Genomic DNA, 14,706 nt, shown 5'->3' with positions numbered 1-14,706 from the left:
CAGTGCAGAATTTGTATTTAGCAACCACTATGTTACATATCCAACTCAGTTCTCACAGTATCAGCCTTACATGGCAAAACAAAAGCTGCTGCAGTATCCTGAAGTATGTACTCCTGTCCCAGTTCTGCTATACAGCCCACACATTGTCCTGCATCCAGGTAAAGGTCGTTGGCAGACAAGTGTCTAAGAGATCACTCTGACTCAGGAGGACGGTTATCTTTGGCTCGCTATATGCTAACGGACTCGCTACAGAAAACACCAGTAGGTGCAAAGGCCAATCACTCATAAGAAATGCAGATTTTGGTAAAAAGGAGCCGTTTCGGGAAACGCTTCCTGTATTGTTGTAATAGGACCCCAGAGGTCTGACTCCCAACGCTGCGATCAGATCATTCGAAAACGCATATAGGGAAGGGGGCCCGGTCTGTGGGGAGTAGAAGCCACCAAAATGCGGGCTCCGGTCAGATTTACTTGGAGTTGGGAGGAACCGTTCCCGCCTGAAGCCAAGGACCATGAGGCGGGCGGGGATGAATATGGGGCGCCGGGGAGAAGCCTGAGGGGAGTCCCGTGTGAACGGAAATGGCGTGGAGGCCGGGCAGTACTGTGAGTACCGCCCGCCGGCCGCAGGTAACCGACACAAGCGCGCGCCAAAGCACAGCGGGTCAGCGCAGGTGATCACGAGCGCCTGGCAGCACAACCAGGCTCGCCCCCTGCAGCGGTAGAGCCTGGCGGCGGCAGACCTCCAGCAGCTCCCGCACGAACAAAGCCCGAGCTACGGAGGGACAACCCCCCCACGCCCACCGAGCCGGCAGAGAAGAGAGGACAGGCGGAGAGGGATAACCCCGAGACGACCCCAGCCCCTCACGATGATAGCGGGAAAAACTCCCCCCGCAGGAGCCGGGCGAGCCCCGCCCCGGGTCTCACCGCCGCGGTGGGAGATGTGGCGGCAGCGGAAGCGCTGCCGCTTGGGCCGGTGCAGAAGTCCCGGGCACTTGAGCAGCAGCGCCGAGGTGAGGAGGTAACCGCCCAGCGTAGAGAGAAGACACAGGGCGACGGCCATCCTCCCCGAGGCTCTCAGCGAGCCGGCCGGCCTGCAGGAGGGGAGCCGCTCTGGTCCAGACCCGCCCCGCGCAGCCGCAGCCGGGAAACGGAAAGCGCAAGCGCGCCAGAAGCTCCTCCAGCTCTCCCTGGAGGGCGATTGACCCAGTTCCGATGCTTAAGACTCAGCACCGCTTGAGAGTTGTCTCCCCCCAACCCTCTTGAGGGGAACTCGCCTCCCTCCCACCTTCCCTTTGTGGAGAACTGATCCCTCCTAGGGAATTCAATATCCCTCCTGACGCATATACACCAACGAGGGGGGGCGTGACTCCCTCTCGGGGTCTCACCGCCATCCTCCCTGTCAGACACACACCTTACTCCCACACAGAGAACACCCCCTCCCACACGCTGCACCCCTCTACTGCACTAATGGGTAAACCCACCAGGGCACACCTTCCCTCAGCGAGCTCCATCACCCAGGAGAAATAATTAACTTATTTTTAATTCCTCCCTTCACCAGAGGATTTAGACTCTCTTCCCCCCCCCCCCCCCAGATTAATGGTTCCTTTAATAAATCTTTCCTTCCATGTGTGAGATAAATTTTATGTATACCAAGGCATGTGACAATGTGTACCACCAAGAGAAACACAAACCTATCTGTGGGCACTGTGCTAATCAGCTGGGTAATACTGGAAACTCTTCTGAGCAGCCACACAGGTGCACAACTCAGGGAGAACATGCCCCAGGATGAGGGAACCTCTTGCCAGGGAAGGAATTAAATCTTTCAGTCTCATCCCTCAGAGGTGAAGAGTTTGCCCCCATTTCACCCAAGCAGGGAAGCTCCTTTAGGCTTTCTGCACTGGCCTCTGAAGGGAAACACAAACTCCCTCTTGATTTCACCAATGGTTTAGGCAGAGCATATCTTAGAATCAACTCTCCTCCCACCTCGACTATATACTTTTCTATCAAGCTTCATAACTTTTTGCCCAACAGCCCTTGAACTTCTATCTAGGGGTATCCTTGCATGCGCCGCTCTTCCTCATCCCTACAGGTGGCCATAGATGTGACCACTTTCACCTACTTGGAAATAGTAGAAATGGAGAAAACAGAGCATTTGGTGACTAAAGATGCCAATCCTCTGCATATCACAGATTTAGTGCAGCCTAGAGACTCGAGGTAAATCAGGTGAGGGCAATTAGCTTGGAAACAATTGTGGTTCAGCCCGGGTAACAAGTGACTATAAGTGACAATGTGCTTGAGCACCTCTTGCTGGAAAGAGCTATGGCTCTTTAATAACCACCCCTATGAAACTCCATCTAAAACAAAATCACAATGAAAAGATTATTGCAAGAATGGTTTCTGGAATCAACAAAAATCTTAGTCAAAAACTTTCAATTTTGGGGGATAGTAAAAATGTAATTGCTGGTACAAGTGTGATTAACAAACATACATCCATATATCCACAAATGTGTATACTCTTTTGCTTGGACATGGAGGGAGGCTAACAGTGCCTATCACATTATGATAATCCATTTATTCTGAAGTTCTAACACATCAGCTCTCACCCTCACCTGAAAGAGGTTACACATAACTTTCCCACATACTAAGGTCAAAAGTCTCAATAGATGTTGGACAATTAGAAATTTGAAATGATTTTTAATAGAGATGGGATAGCAAATTTTTTCAGTCAGCAAAGATCCCTTTTTCTTTTGTTTAAACTGGAAGCAAGCTGCATTTTGGCCATTTAATGTGAGTAAAACTACACTAAGGGCTTGTCTACACTAGCTCCCTGCTTCGAAGGGAGCATGGTAAGTAAGGTGTCGGGAGATTATTAATGAAGTGCTGCGCTGTATATGCAGCACTTCATTAAGCTAATTCTCCCGCATGGCAACTCCAACGCATTAAAATTTTGGAGTGCCAGCTCGCATGTAGCCGTGGCTCACCAGCTGGTACTTCTAAGTACTCAGGAGTAAAAGGACTTTGAAGTTGCCCAGGCACTTCGAAGTACCAGCTGGTGAGCCGCAGCTGCTGGTGAGCCGCAGCTACACGTGAGCCGGCACTCCGAAGTTGCCGCAGGGGAGAATTAGCTTAATGAAGTGCTGCATATGCAGAGCAGCACTTCGTTAATAAACTCCCAACACCTTACTTACCGTGCTCCCTTTGAAGCAGGGAGCTAGTGCAGACAAGCCCTAAGTCTAGCCTTCGTATTGATAATTTATTAATTTATCAGTTATGGCAAGATACTGATGAATAGTTACTCCATGGAAACAACATTTTCTTTGATAACCTACCTATTTCCACTCCATCTTTTTCCCTTAAAAAATAAAAAAAGTAATCAATTTCATTTGAAATTCAGTAATTTATGGTCATTGACAGCATACACACCCGCTGACTATAAGACTGACTCTCTGAAAACCAAACTATTCACTTGAGAGTATATGAGGGGTGGAAGTCTTCTACTAAGTCAGCTGCTTGAATCTTTATACACCTGTATTCTGGTACCTACAGGTTATACCACATAATCGTTGCATGTTGAATAGTAACAGAGAGAAAGCTGTGCTAGTCTATGTACTATCAAAACAAAAAAAGCAGTGAAGTAGCACTTTAAAGACTACCAAAATAATTTATTAGGTGAGCTTTTGTGGGACAGACCCACTTCTTCAGACCATAGCCAGGTCTGTCCCACGAAAGCTCACCTAATAAATTATTTTGTTAGTCTTTAAAGTGCTACTTCACTGCTTTTTTGTTCACATATGCTTCAGCTATGATGTATTTTGGCATTTCAGAACCCACCGTTTTACCTTCCATCTTGAAGTTTCCTCTTCTTACACAAACTGAAATGTTTAGACTGTTACTGTATGCAAATTCTTCTCCATTCAATAATTTTTCTGTATTCAATTACAATACAAAATTTGAAGAACTTAGTAAGTTGGCTTCTTCTTGAGTTTTCTGCTCCATGATCTCAAAACACTTCCTACATTTTGGTCTATTAAGTCACACAGCAGCTGTCAAGGAATGAGGGAAGCATTATCCACATCTTCTAGTTCAGGTAAATAAGAGATATAAGTAGTATCCTTTACATGACAAATAATTGGAAGGTAAAAGAATGAACTTCTCAAAACTCCAGTTCTGTGATCTAATTGCAAACTGGGAGAAATTCTAGCCATTTGATATTTGCTAATAGGGTTTTTTGCTTGATTTTTAATATTTTAATTTGTTTTATAATAGGTTTCCATTTTCAATATTTTGTCTGTCTTTTTTAAGGACACCTAACCTTGTCTCTGCTGTATGCGGTTATATATTACGGACACAGCCAGGGCACTAGTTTTCAAAAATAATATCTGGTTGTCTGATTCACAAAGTTAGACCTACTTTTAAATTATCTTTGAAAGATATCTGACCTGAATGAACAGCTTTCCTGGCTCTAATGGAATTGAGAGGATAAAGTAAAAAATCAGATATCTGCAATTACATTTTACAAATGCAAATACAAAGTATCTGCTAACAAAACAGTAAGAGTACTTTTTAAAAAAAAAATTAAACGACTAAGTTAGAGAAACAGAAAAGCCTTCTCTATTTAGTGTTTCTAGCTGACAATTAGACAGCTTGATTCCAAGCAGGAGTAATTTTAATCTAAGTTCCTAAATATGTAATTAGGGACACACTGCAGATTCATCAAAACACGTAAGGACACCGGCTCAGACATATAAAGATAAATTAAAAGGAGTTGTTTTCTACTTACGAATACTGAATAGGTAAACAGAGTTGCTATGTTCCTTTCACCACTTTGATACTCAAATCTTTATTCTGAATCTTGACCCTGTACACTTTGTATGCAGTGGTTTCACTATACCAAGCATTGATTACTGTTTAAATACCAACAGGCAAGAATCAAAATCCATAATCTGGATTCAGAAAAGAAGTCACCTTAAACCAGGAACAATTTACCAGAATAATTCCTATTGTGTAATGGCTTTTAGTATTCCTCTAACAACCTTGTAACTCATTAATTGCTGGCTTTCTTTTGGAGGAAAACAGGGTCCACGTTCTGTCACATAAGCATAAGGGAATCGCAGCACCCACAGTCCATCAGGTGGGAGGGTTATTTCCTGTTTCTCAGGGTAAAATATTGGGCAAGGTGGAGGCCCTGGTTGAACCTAAAAACAAAAACAGAGTAGAAGAATATGTTAAGTTTTTTAAAAAAAGATAAAATTAGCAAACTATTTCAATAAAACCCTCTTGGATAACTAAATCTACATTGATCTACTAAGTCTCTACTAAAATGAGGCTTAAAGCCACTTTAGCACATTTCTAGAAGATAGTGTTTAAATGCTGTTCTTGCCAGAAAGGAAATTAGCTTCAAACCCCAATGTGATCAAGATGCTGAATTGGAGATAGCATATTTGGCATCATATCACTAAGGTACTGTACCACACCACAAAAAACACTTATGAATATTATTAATTATTATTATTTGGGGACCCAGTTGCACCTGTGCAGTGCAGACAAGACTAAACTGTTTCAACTATAACTAACTGTTCCACACTTCGGATTTTTCAGAACAGAAACATGATTCTAGAGTACTTAGAATACCCTGTGGTATCATCTGCATCAGAAAACTGAGTTGTGTTAGATCAAAAATTTATGTGGTGTAATTATTTCTTTCAGCATATTAGATTTTCACAGGGTGGACAGGGGCCTTAAAAAAATCTTATCACTTACAGGCATAATCATCACTAGGTGACTTAGCATTATCCTTGCCATTTCATCCACATTTGCTCTGAAATGGTGGGATTTAAAAACTCCCCTTAAAGTCTTGATCTTACAGTTCATATACAACTCAAACTCATGGAAGTTAAAAACAGAGTCTGAGAGGTTGCACTGCAAAAGTGTTTAACTTCACTGAAGTGAAGTTACTGCATTTTGTGTTTATAATGGGGGCCAATTCACCCTGTGTTGCTTAATCATTATGCCTGATTGAACTTACAAAACATGCAATCGTTTAATATGTGGGTCTTTAAGAGCTCCTCTAAAACAGGTTCTGTTTGCTTTGTATGAATATAGCACAGAAAGGGATCTCGAGACACTGTGTCTAGTCCCTTTCTTTCACAGGCAAATCAGCTGTATAATCTTATTCTTAAACTTACCAAGCTACATCCCAAAATTAGGTAAACCGTTTGCCCCCACTTTTCCTATTGGAAGGCTGTTCTACAACCTCACTTCCAATTAGAAATCTTCTACATTTTCAACCAATAGCTCTTCTCCCACTCTGATGGAGAGCAATCATATTTCCTTCAGACTTCATTTTGCTAGGCAAAAGAAAACATCTTATCTCCTCATGTAAGATAGGTTCCCCCATACCTCAGATCATTCTAATAGCAATTTTCTGTTCCAGTTTGAATTCTTGTTTCTGTAACATGCAGATATGAATGATCCCTGGACACTTTAGGGGAGCAGACAGGTTCTCACCACAATTGATATAAATATACTATGCACTGACTGCATTTCAGTGGGACTATATTATACATTTTTTGACATATTTTACAAAGTGCGATATAAATGATAAGATTATTCCATGACACAATACTATGGGGGAAAAACCCACATTTTGTTCATATTTCATTACTTTAAAAAAAAAAAGTGAGCATATATACATATATCAATATCCATTTCTCGGCATGTAGAAATACATGAAATTACATCTTTTTCATTCCTATGAATTCTCCATGTCCCTGAAGTTCAGAGAAGAACAGAAGATAAAACTTCACCTTAGCCATAAATCACCATTTTTCTGGGAAGATATTTTAATTTATGTTCACATTGGTCAGTAGTTATTTTTAAAAGAGTTTATTTTGGTGCTCTTTCTGCGGCATACTTTTTTAAAAGTGTCTTTTCAACCTAATGAAGCCCTGCAATGTCATCTGTGATAAAATGTGCATCAAGAAAAGTTAGGTTGACAAATCCTTAAGTCACACAACAGCACTGGAGACCAAAGAAATCTGTTTAAAGAACATGTACAGCATTTTCAACAATATAGCAAACTTCCCCACAGCACCACTGTGCTCAAACCTGAACTTTGGGGACCCTCTGTAAAGAAAGATCTTCATGACTCAGTCATTGCTGAAAATATTAAGGAGAATTCCCAATGAGATCGTGGTTTATACGTTGTTTGTCTGCAGAGAATTGCTATAATTGCCCACTTGAAATGGATTTGGCAGCAACAATCCAACAACTTTTGGCCAATACCAATTTGGATTGACCTAAAGAACATTATTTAAAGCCTGGATAAGATTGGAAAGAATTTCTCGGATTATATATTCTCACCCCTTCCAACTATGAAGATCCTATGTTTATCTATCATCTCTGCACCCACAACATTGTTAATACACCTTTTAGAGTTACATTTTGCTGTCCCGACACTTACAGATAGCAAGATTCTATTTTTAATTTCCTACCTGAGGTGTCAGTATTATCTGGAGTGGAGCATCCGGCACCACAACAAAAAGTCTCATAAATTGAGCATAGTATGGTTTAAGTCCCCGTCCCTGAGTTGATGAGAGGATGTATAAGGGCATATCAGAATTAAGGGCTTTTATAGCAGATTCTTTTGGACCCCCTCCTATCACCTTCATGACTTTATCAGGCCCTGAACACATGAACCTTCGACCACGGGCATCTTCATATTCAAATCCAACGAAGGCTCGAGCTATGTCATCTCTCCGCCTTCCTCTTCCCATTACAACTGCACTTCGTTTCCCAGGAACAGCTTTATTAGGAGCAGGCCAGGAATTAGTGTCTAGATCGCCCTCATCTTCAGCTCTTGTCCTGATGACAATGTCCCAAGGCATTAAGTAGTTTGTTCCTGGGATGAAGCCCTGCTGGTCTAAACCTGTGTGAAAGTTATAAGCTTTCGCAGGACCAAGTTTAACAAGTGACCAGCTTGAGAATTTGGGAAGAAGGCCCTTAGGGCAATTAGAATGGAGCATGCCAGGAAGATACTCAACAGTGGATGCCTGGCGATCTACTAAACTTGGTCTCTTCTCACTCTTAGATTCTGATGCTTGGCCATGAGCCTCTGCATTGTCTCCTCCACCTTGAGGATCAGCTGGGTAGGTGCCCAGGCTATCAGTCGACTGACCCAAACTAAGAGCTAAGCTCAGGCTGGTGCTCTCTCCCTGGGTTTGAGGCTCCTTTTCTTTAAGTTTCTCAGTTTCTCCTTCCGGAGGGGCAGGTGAGGACTCATTCTTGGCTGGTGCTGGATCAGGTGTACTCGGCTGAAATACGGGGAAGTTGATGTGGTCCAGCTTTCCACAACATTTCTCTTCCAGCAGCTGTGAAAGATGGGGCACAGTTAACTTGTCATCTGTGGTTTCAATGGTTATATAGCTCCAAGTGAGAAAATTAACTCAATGCATTTTAATATAATAGGCTATACTGTTAGCAAGTCAATGCCACTTAACATCAAGCAAATATTTAAAGGTTCTTTTTTGGTGAAGCAGGCATGAATTAACTAAAGACACCACACACAACTGTTTTCCTTAGTGTCTGGACCAGACACTGTTTTTCTACTACAGGTTGGACCTCTAATCTGGCACCATTGCGACCTGACCAGTGCTGGACAAGAGAATTTACTGGACCATGGGAGGTGAATGTTGTCTAGCAGCATTACCAACTCTTCTTTTGCTTGTCTCTTAGAAGATATTTAGGGGTAAATTACAGCTAAATAACAGCACAGAACACAGAGAGCCAGGACTGGTGACTCTAAACAACTTTACAGGACCACAGGAAACTTGACCACACCTATGACAAGTGGTCATCCAGCTAATTGATATCATGCCAGATTATGGATATTGCCAGACAAGAGACTTCTTGATTAGAGTTTCAACCTGTAGTATAACTATTTTGGTTAAGGGTAGGATTTTCTACACAAAGAGTACGTCTACGTTAGGAACTAACTTCAAAGTTAGGCACTACTTCGAAGTAGCCTGCAGAGAGCCTACACACATTTTCCCTTACTTTGAAGTTAAGGGAGTCCAACTTTTAAGTCCTTACTTCATTTCCAGGAATGGAGTAATACCCTACTTCAAAGTTTAACTTTGAGGTAGAGTACGTGTAGATGTTCAACTTCAAGTCTGTCACTTAGTTGTACTTCGGCCTAACAGTTAAAAATCAGTGTAAGGATGTTGTTATACTAGTATAAAGGTGCCTTATACCTCAGCAACACCAATTTAAGTATCTTGATACTATTATTGTTGAATCCCTGATTGGAAGATAGGGAATTGTACTGCTCTAACCATCTCAGTCGATGTGGTACAAATTTTTGATTGTAGAAAAGCCCATACTTTACTGTTTTCATGGAAAATGGATAGATTGTTCACCAAGCTGTTCAGTTGACTTAGGTCTGATCCTGGAAGGTACTGAATACTTTAAGGCAGTGAGTAAAAGTTGTTTGGATCTTTCAGAATAAGGAGAAAAAGTAATATACAAATAGAAGGGAGGGCTATCTGCTTTACTATCCTCCCATGCCCTTTTTTGCTTAAAATTTCTCTCCCTCTTCCCTTGTGGCCAGATAGCTCACTTTTCTTCCATCAGATCCCTCTAACACACACTAGTGCAAAAATGCAAAGGCCATTTTTAAAAAGGTTGTGCAGTACTCACATGCCATCTCTAAATCTTAGTGAAATGCTTGGTATTAGTTATGTCTGTCTCAGACCTATATTCAGATTTTGAAGCCTGAAGAGACCATTATGATAATCTATCCTCAATTCCCACATAATACAGGTCATAGAGCCTCACCTTGTAGTTCCTGCATCAAGCCCATAACTTCTGTTTAAGCTATAAAATGTGCATTTACAAAAATAACAAGTCTTGATCTAGTGGTCAAGAGACAGAAGCTCTGCCATGTCACCAGACAAATTAGTCCAATGGTAAATTACTCTTGCTATCAAAAAATGTGCACCTTATTTCTAGCCTAGTAACAGAAGGTAAGCCGTGCTAGTCTATACACTATCAAAACAAAATTATTTCTAGCCTGTTTATGTCCGCCTTCATCATGTTTCTCTTTCCCCCCACAGGCATTTATGAACCACAATCCAAGTCCCCTTGTAACTTTCCCTTTGGACTCCTCAGGATAAGCTGTGACTTTTTTGAACAGCACACACACAGCTGGGGCTTCATAAATAATATTTTCTTTTGAAGTAAAAATGGCAAGCTAATGATTGATTACCTGATAGAAGTCATAATTGGCTGCTTTAATATCAAAAGGATCATCTCGGGGTGCTTGTTTCCTCCCACAATTACAGGCACCAGTGGAGCGAGCCCGGCTATTGTGATATAACACTGGAGGGGTTCTATCTGGCTCTGGTTTTTCTCCTGAAAAAGTAACAAGATTGATTGATGTTTACCTCACACCATCTGGAGAGTGGCTTGTATAATTTAGGTATCCTCAACCCCTTCTTGCAATAATCTCTCACATTTACCCCTGAAGTACTTTCCAACATTGCCAATTTATCATCCAATTTCCCCTTCTCTGTGCTTGTGGTAAAACCAGTTACAGAAGTTCTTTTTTCTTGTTAATTGCTTATTGTGCAGGATATGGAGCAACTATGTAATAATTTACAATTACACAGTCCACTTGTTTGTCTGATTGTTATTGTGTTTGATATAAGACTACAAGGGGTTAATTCAAGCAGAGAATAAATAGTCTTCCGTTTATCAATACTTAAAAGGCAATGCAACTACCATTTACTTTTAATTTTATCTCTGACCAAACTGAGTTAAACAATGTAACTTGGGAGTCCTCATGCCAGGATCCAAGCACAGGAAACAGAACAATGAAGTTTGGATGGGTAAGAAGATGGTCCATGAAGGACAGGAAAAAGTGAAGCAAAGACCGCTGGGTAGTAGATTGAACCCCAACCCCTAGAAGCAAAGGAGTCAGAGATAAATTACAATTACTTAAGCCTTCAGTAAAGGCAAGTATATATAGATCCTTTATTGTGTTGGAATCCTTTTTTCTTGTTATGCCTGTTCTCACTGTTAGGAAAAAAAATTTGTTATTTTGAAGATGCTATTTTGGGTCACTTGGTTGACCTGAGGTGCTCAGTCAGGCTTGCAGAGCAATCATGAATAGTAAAGAGGATGCTGTAGTCCAGCAACCAGATCTAAGAAAGTGAAAATTATTTTGTCCTTTTACCAAGTGAAGGCAACAGAACTAACAAGAAAGGATGCACTCAGACAGCTTGAAAGGTGCAGCTAAGCCTGAACTATCACACTTATCAGTTCTTGCTTGAAAGACCAAACGGTTCTTACTCCTTGAACAGTAAGGTTCTACTTGTATTGACATTTAAAAGAGTGCAACCTCTAGGAAACCATCTCTTTTAAACATGCCTGTTGCTAGAAAGTACGCACGTCCAACTAGAACCCAAGTAACTAATAATAAGCCCAATCCTGCAACCTTTAGTCACACTAAAGCAACAATTAGTTTTTTGGGTTTGTTTTTCTAAATCAAAGTTACATTTCACAGGAAGTGATGACACAATGGACTAAGAATACAATAGGCTGCCTTTAACCCCTAGATCAGTTGGTTCTCAACATTTTCCCTAGTGCAGACCCCAATCACCCACCCCCAAACCATTCATGGACCCCATCATAGCCAATTCTAGCTGCTATGTATATGTCATCAAATGAAAAAGGAAACCCACAACATAGATTTTTCAGACAGCAATTAACATTATGGACAATATTTAATTTAAAAATAATTGATTGAAACTTTGCATTTTATTTAAAATTTATTTTCTATGATTTTTATTTATCAATTTTTTTGTGGACCCCCAGACTCTGCAGACACTACATTGTGAACCACTGCTCCAGATAACTAGTTCTAATACACCTGTTATCACCTCTTGATTACTGTTTTCTGTCCTCTATGAATTTGGCCATCCCATTCTACACATACACATCGCATACATCTTAATTGCACATATAGCAAGGACTAAACTCACAATGGACAGCTATTTTCAGATCCTGAGTGTCATCACTCACAATCAGTATCAGGTACACCAACAGGGTAAATTAAGGGAAGGGTTATACAGCCTTTGCTATAATTAGAGCCCTGCAAGGATACAAAATTGGTACCTGGATCCACAAAAATGACCCGTGGATATAAAGCAGATATCTGCAAATTTGCAAGGCTCTAGATAGAAAATTTGTATCTGCATCTGCAAAAATGAGCCATGGACCCCCACAGTTTTGGGGGGCTCTGGTTATAACTATCCCTTCAATAAGCTAAGAAATGGAATCTCTAAACCCATCATTACTGCACTTTTCACAAACATGTAGGCTGGGTCTACGTGGTGCAACTTTCCTGGCAGATCCATGCTATGAGCAGCCTCAAAATAGCAAATGGCTGCTCATTAGCCTGGTATCGGCTCATAGCATAGCTGCAGGAGACCTTGGTCTCAGCAGAGGGGGGTGCAGGTGTGCACATGTCCCTGCTGGCAAAAAGCCCCTCTGTTGCCAGAATTTTTCCAGGCATAAAGTGTGATGACAGAGGGGCTTTTTGCTGGCAGGAGCACATTCACACAGACTCTTTACTGCCGGCACCCCACATCTGCCGAGACTGAGACCGAGCTCTCACACGGCTATGCTAATGAGCAGCCATTTGCAATTTCGAGGCTGCTCATTAGCATGGATCTGCTGGAAAAGCTGTGCCATGTAGACCCAACCATAGACTTTAGAAATGGGTATTGATCTATTGTGCTTAGGAGCATATCTCCTAAAATAAAACCAGTTTTAAAATATGATATAAACTATTTTATGTCTTAAAAGCTATAAAGTGATCTACAAAAGGATCACTAACACGTCTGAGCTTCTATCTGTTACCATGTCCGAGCTTAATTACCTGATTTTGGGAGTAAGTGAAATTTATGCACACAATGCTGATCAGTTAAACTTCGCTCCTCACACAGCTGATGCCCATTACTCCAGAACTTATAACAGTCTTCATGAAGTTGCATGGCATATTTGTGAAAGGCAGGTCCCCGGGCATGCTGGCTGTAAACACGCAAGGCTTGTGCTAGCTGATTCTTATGAACGGTCATAGTGTAGTTATGTGGCAGATTAGATTGGTAGGCACTGTGGGCCATGGGGAGAGCCTTTTGACAACGGTTTTCAGAAAATTTGGTGTCTATATCTAGGTACCCTTCCAAGACTTTGATGCTGCCCATAATTTTGGAAGTTAATTCCCCAGCGAGGGAAGCTGGGTCATCATCCTTCCCCTCAATTGCCACTTCATACAGTTTCTGAGCTGCAGCAACCCACTTCTGATATGTAGGAAGTTCAAAGTGAGAGGGCTGAGGGTTTCGCCCTACACTGTCATCAAAGCCTTTCTTGCTTAGCACCAACTCCACATGCTGCCATAGGAACTCTTTGAGGGTGCAGTCGACCAACTGCCCGGAGGAACTTGAGCTGCTACTGCTACTCTCAACATGGAAGGACAGCTGCTGCCTGCCATGTCTCATCATCTGATATCTCCTGGGCCCTGCCAAGGTAGGTGCCAGCAAGGAATCTGTCTCTTTCATGGTACAATTGTTCCTGAGCTGCTCCAGCAGCATGGCCACTGGATCCTCTCCGTCCTGGGTCCCACCAGCCACGATGTAGACAAAGGCCTGGTTAGCAGGCACAGTGAAAAGACAGTTGATGCTCTGGTTGGTTAGCACCCGACTCTTACGGAAGATGCGGTAGATCTGGTCCTCCAGGGCATGCTGCAACCTTCTCTTGGGTGAATGCTTCTTGGGTGGGGGCTTCTCCAGTGGGCCACAGAGGTCTTGCCCCCTGCCTGGTGGGGGGTCCACCTTCAGGACCCCATTAAGCTGGAAGAGGAAGAGGAGGCGGGGCGGGCAGGGCCTGCAGTTGAGCTTCCACTCCTTGCCAACTGGACAATCCTTGATGGCAGCCTTGAGGGAGGGCAGCACCTTCTGCCTCAGCCCATCCAGGGCCCTGAAGACACGGTCATAGGTGATGTCGAAGGAGCAGGTAGGGTGCACCAGCAACAGGATGTGGCAGACGGAGAAGAGGTAGAGGAGGCTCAGGCAGTGCAATTTCTCCTGGTGCTTCCAGAACTCATGGGCCTCAGCGTGCGGCAGCGGGGCGCCAGCGGGGTGGCCGAGCCCTGGCGCACGGGCGACCCCAGCGCTGAGGTCGCGGCAGGCCTGCAGCAGCTGGGGCGTATCGCAGATGGAGGTGAGCACCAGAAACAGCACCTTGCTCTCCTGGCTGTAATAGGCCTGCAGCAGGTTGTAGTCCTGAGCGCTGAGGTCCTCCTCCCCGATCCCGGTCTCCCCGCCGGCCCCGGACTCGGGGCCGCCTGGCCCCGGGCTCTCCCGCTGGAAGAGGGGGAAGACCTGCCTGTCGCACACTGTGCTCACCAGCGCCGCCTTCTCGGAGCACAGCTGCAGCGCCGTCTTGCCGAAGATGCCCACCACGCACACCTCCTCCTCACCGGTGGCCGCAACGCCCGCCCCCGCGCCGGCGCCGGCGCCGGCGCTCACCTCCACCCCCCCGCCCAACAGCAACTCCCGCAGGCTCACCGGGACGGTCATGGCAGCAGCGCTACTCCCCATTAGGACAAGCGTCCCTCAGAGCATGCGCCGCAGCCGCGCACGCGCGGGA

The 14,706-nt window shown here is 43.5% G+C and overlaps 2 protein-coding genes across 6 annotated transcripts in view; both read right to left on the bottom strand.

Moving 5' to 3' along the window:
* GDPD1 (glycerophosphodiester phosphodiesterase domain containing 1) overlaps positions 1-1,101 on the bottom strand; it is a 45,499-nt gene extending 44,398 nt beyond the window's left edge. For all 5 annotated transcript variants that reach the window (XR_012648138.1, XR_012648136.1, XR_012648137.1 and 2 more), the window contains exon 1: positions 922-1,101. Coding sequence is in view for 2 of the 5 variants with exons in the window: in XM_075013844.1 (XP_074869945.1) it covers positions 922-1,057 (136 nt within the window). In the remaining 3 variants the exon portion in view is untranslated. The remainder of the gene's footprint in view (positions 1-921) is intronic.
* Positions 1,102-3,762: 2,661 nt separating this feature from the next.
* SMG8 (SMG8 nonsense mediated mRNA decay factor) lies at positions 3,763-14,692 on the bottom strand (the record flags this gene model as incomplete). Its single annotated transcript, XM_075013635.1, is given in 5 exon segments — positions 3,763-5,192; positions 7,491-8,366; positions 10,262-10,407; positions 12,938-14,659; positions 14,662-14,692. Coding segments are annotated over 5 exon segments (2,973 nt in total), but the record flags the coding sequence as incomplete, so codon positions are not given.
* Positions 14,693-14,706: the final 14 nt, after the last annotated feature.

This window comes from Carettochelys insculpta, chromosome 19 (assembly GCF_033958435.1).
Source record: "Carettochelys insculpta isolate YL-2023 chromosome 19, ASM3395843v1, whole genome shotgun sequence".
In the NCBI taxonomy this organism is placed as follows: domain Eukaryota; kingdom Metazoa; phylum Chordata; order Testudines; family Carettochelyidae; genus Carettochelys; species Carettochelys insculpta.
This window is presented reverse-complemented; position numbering and strand designations above follow the sequence as displayed.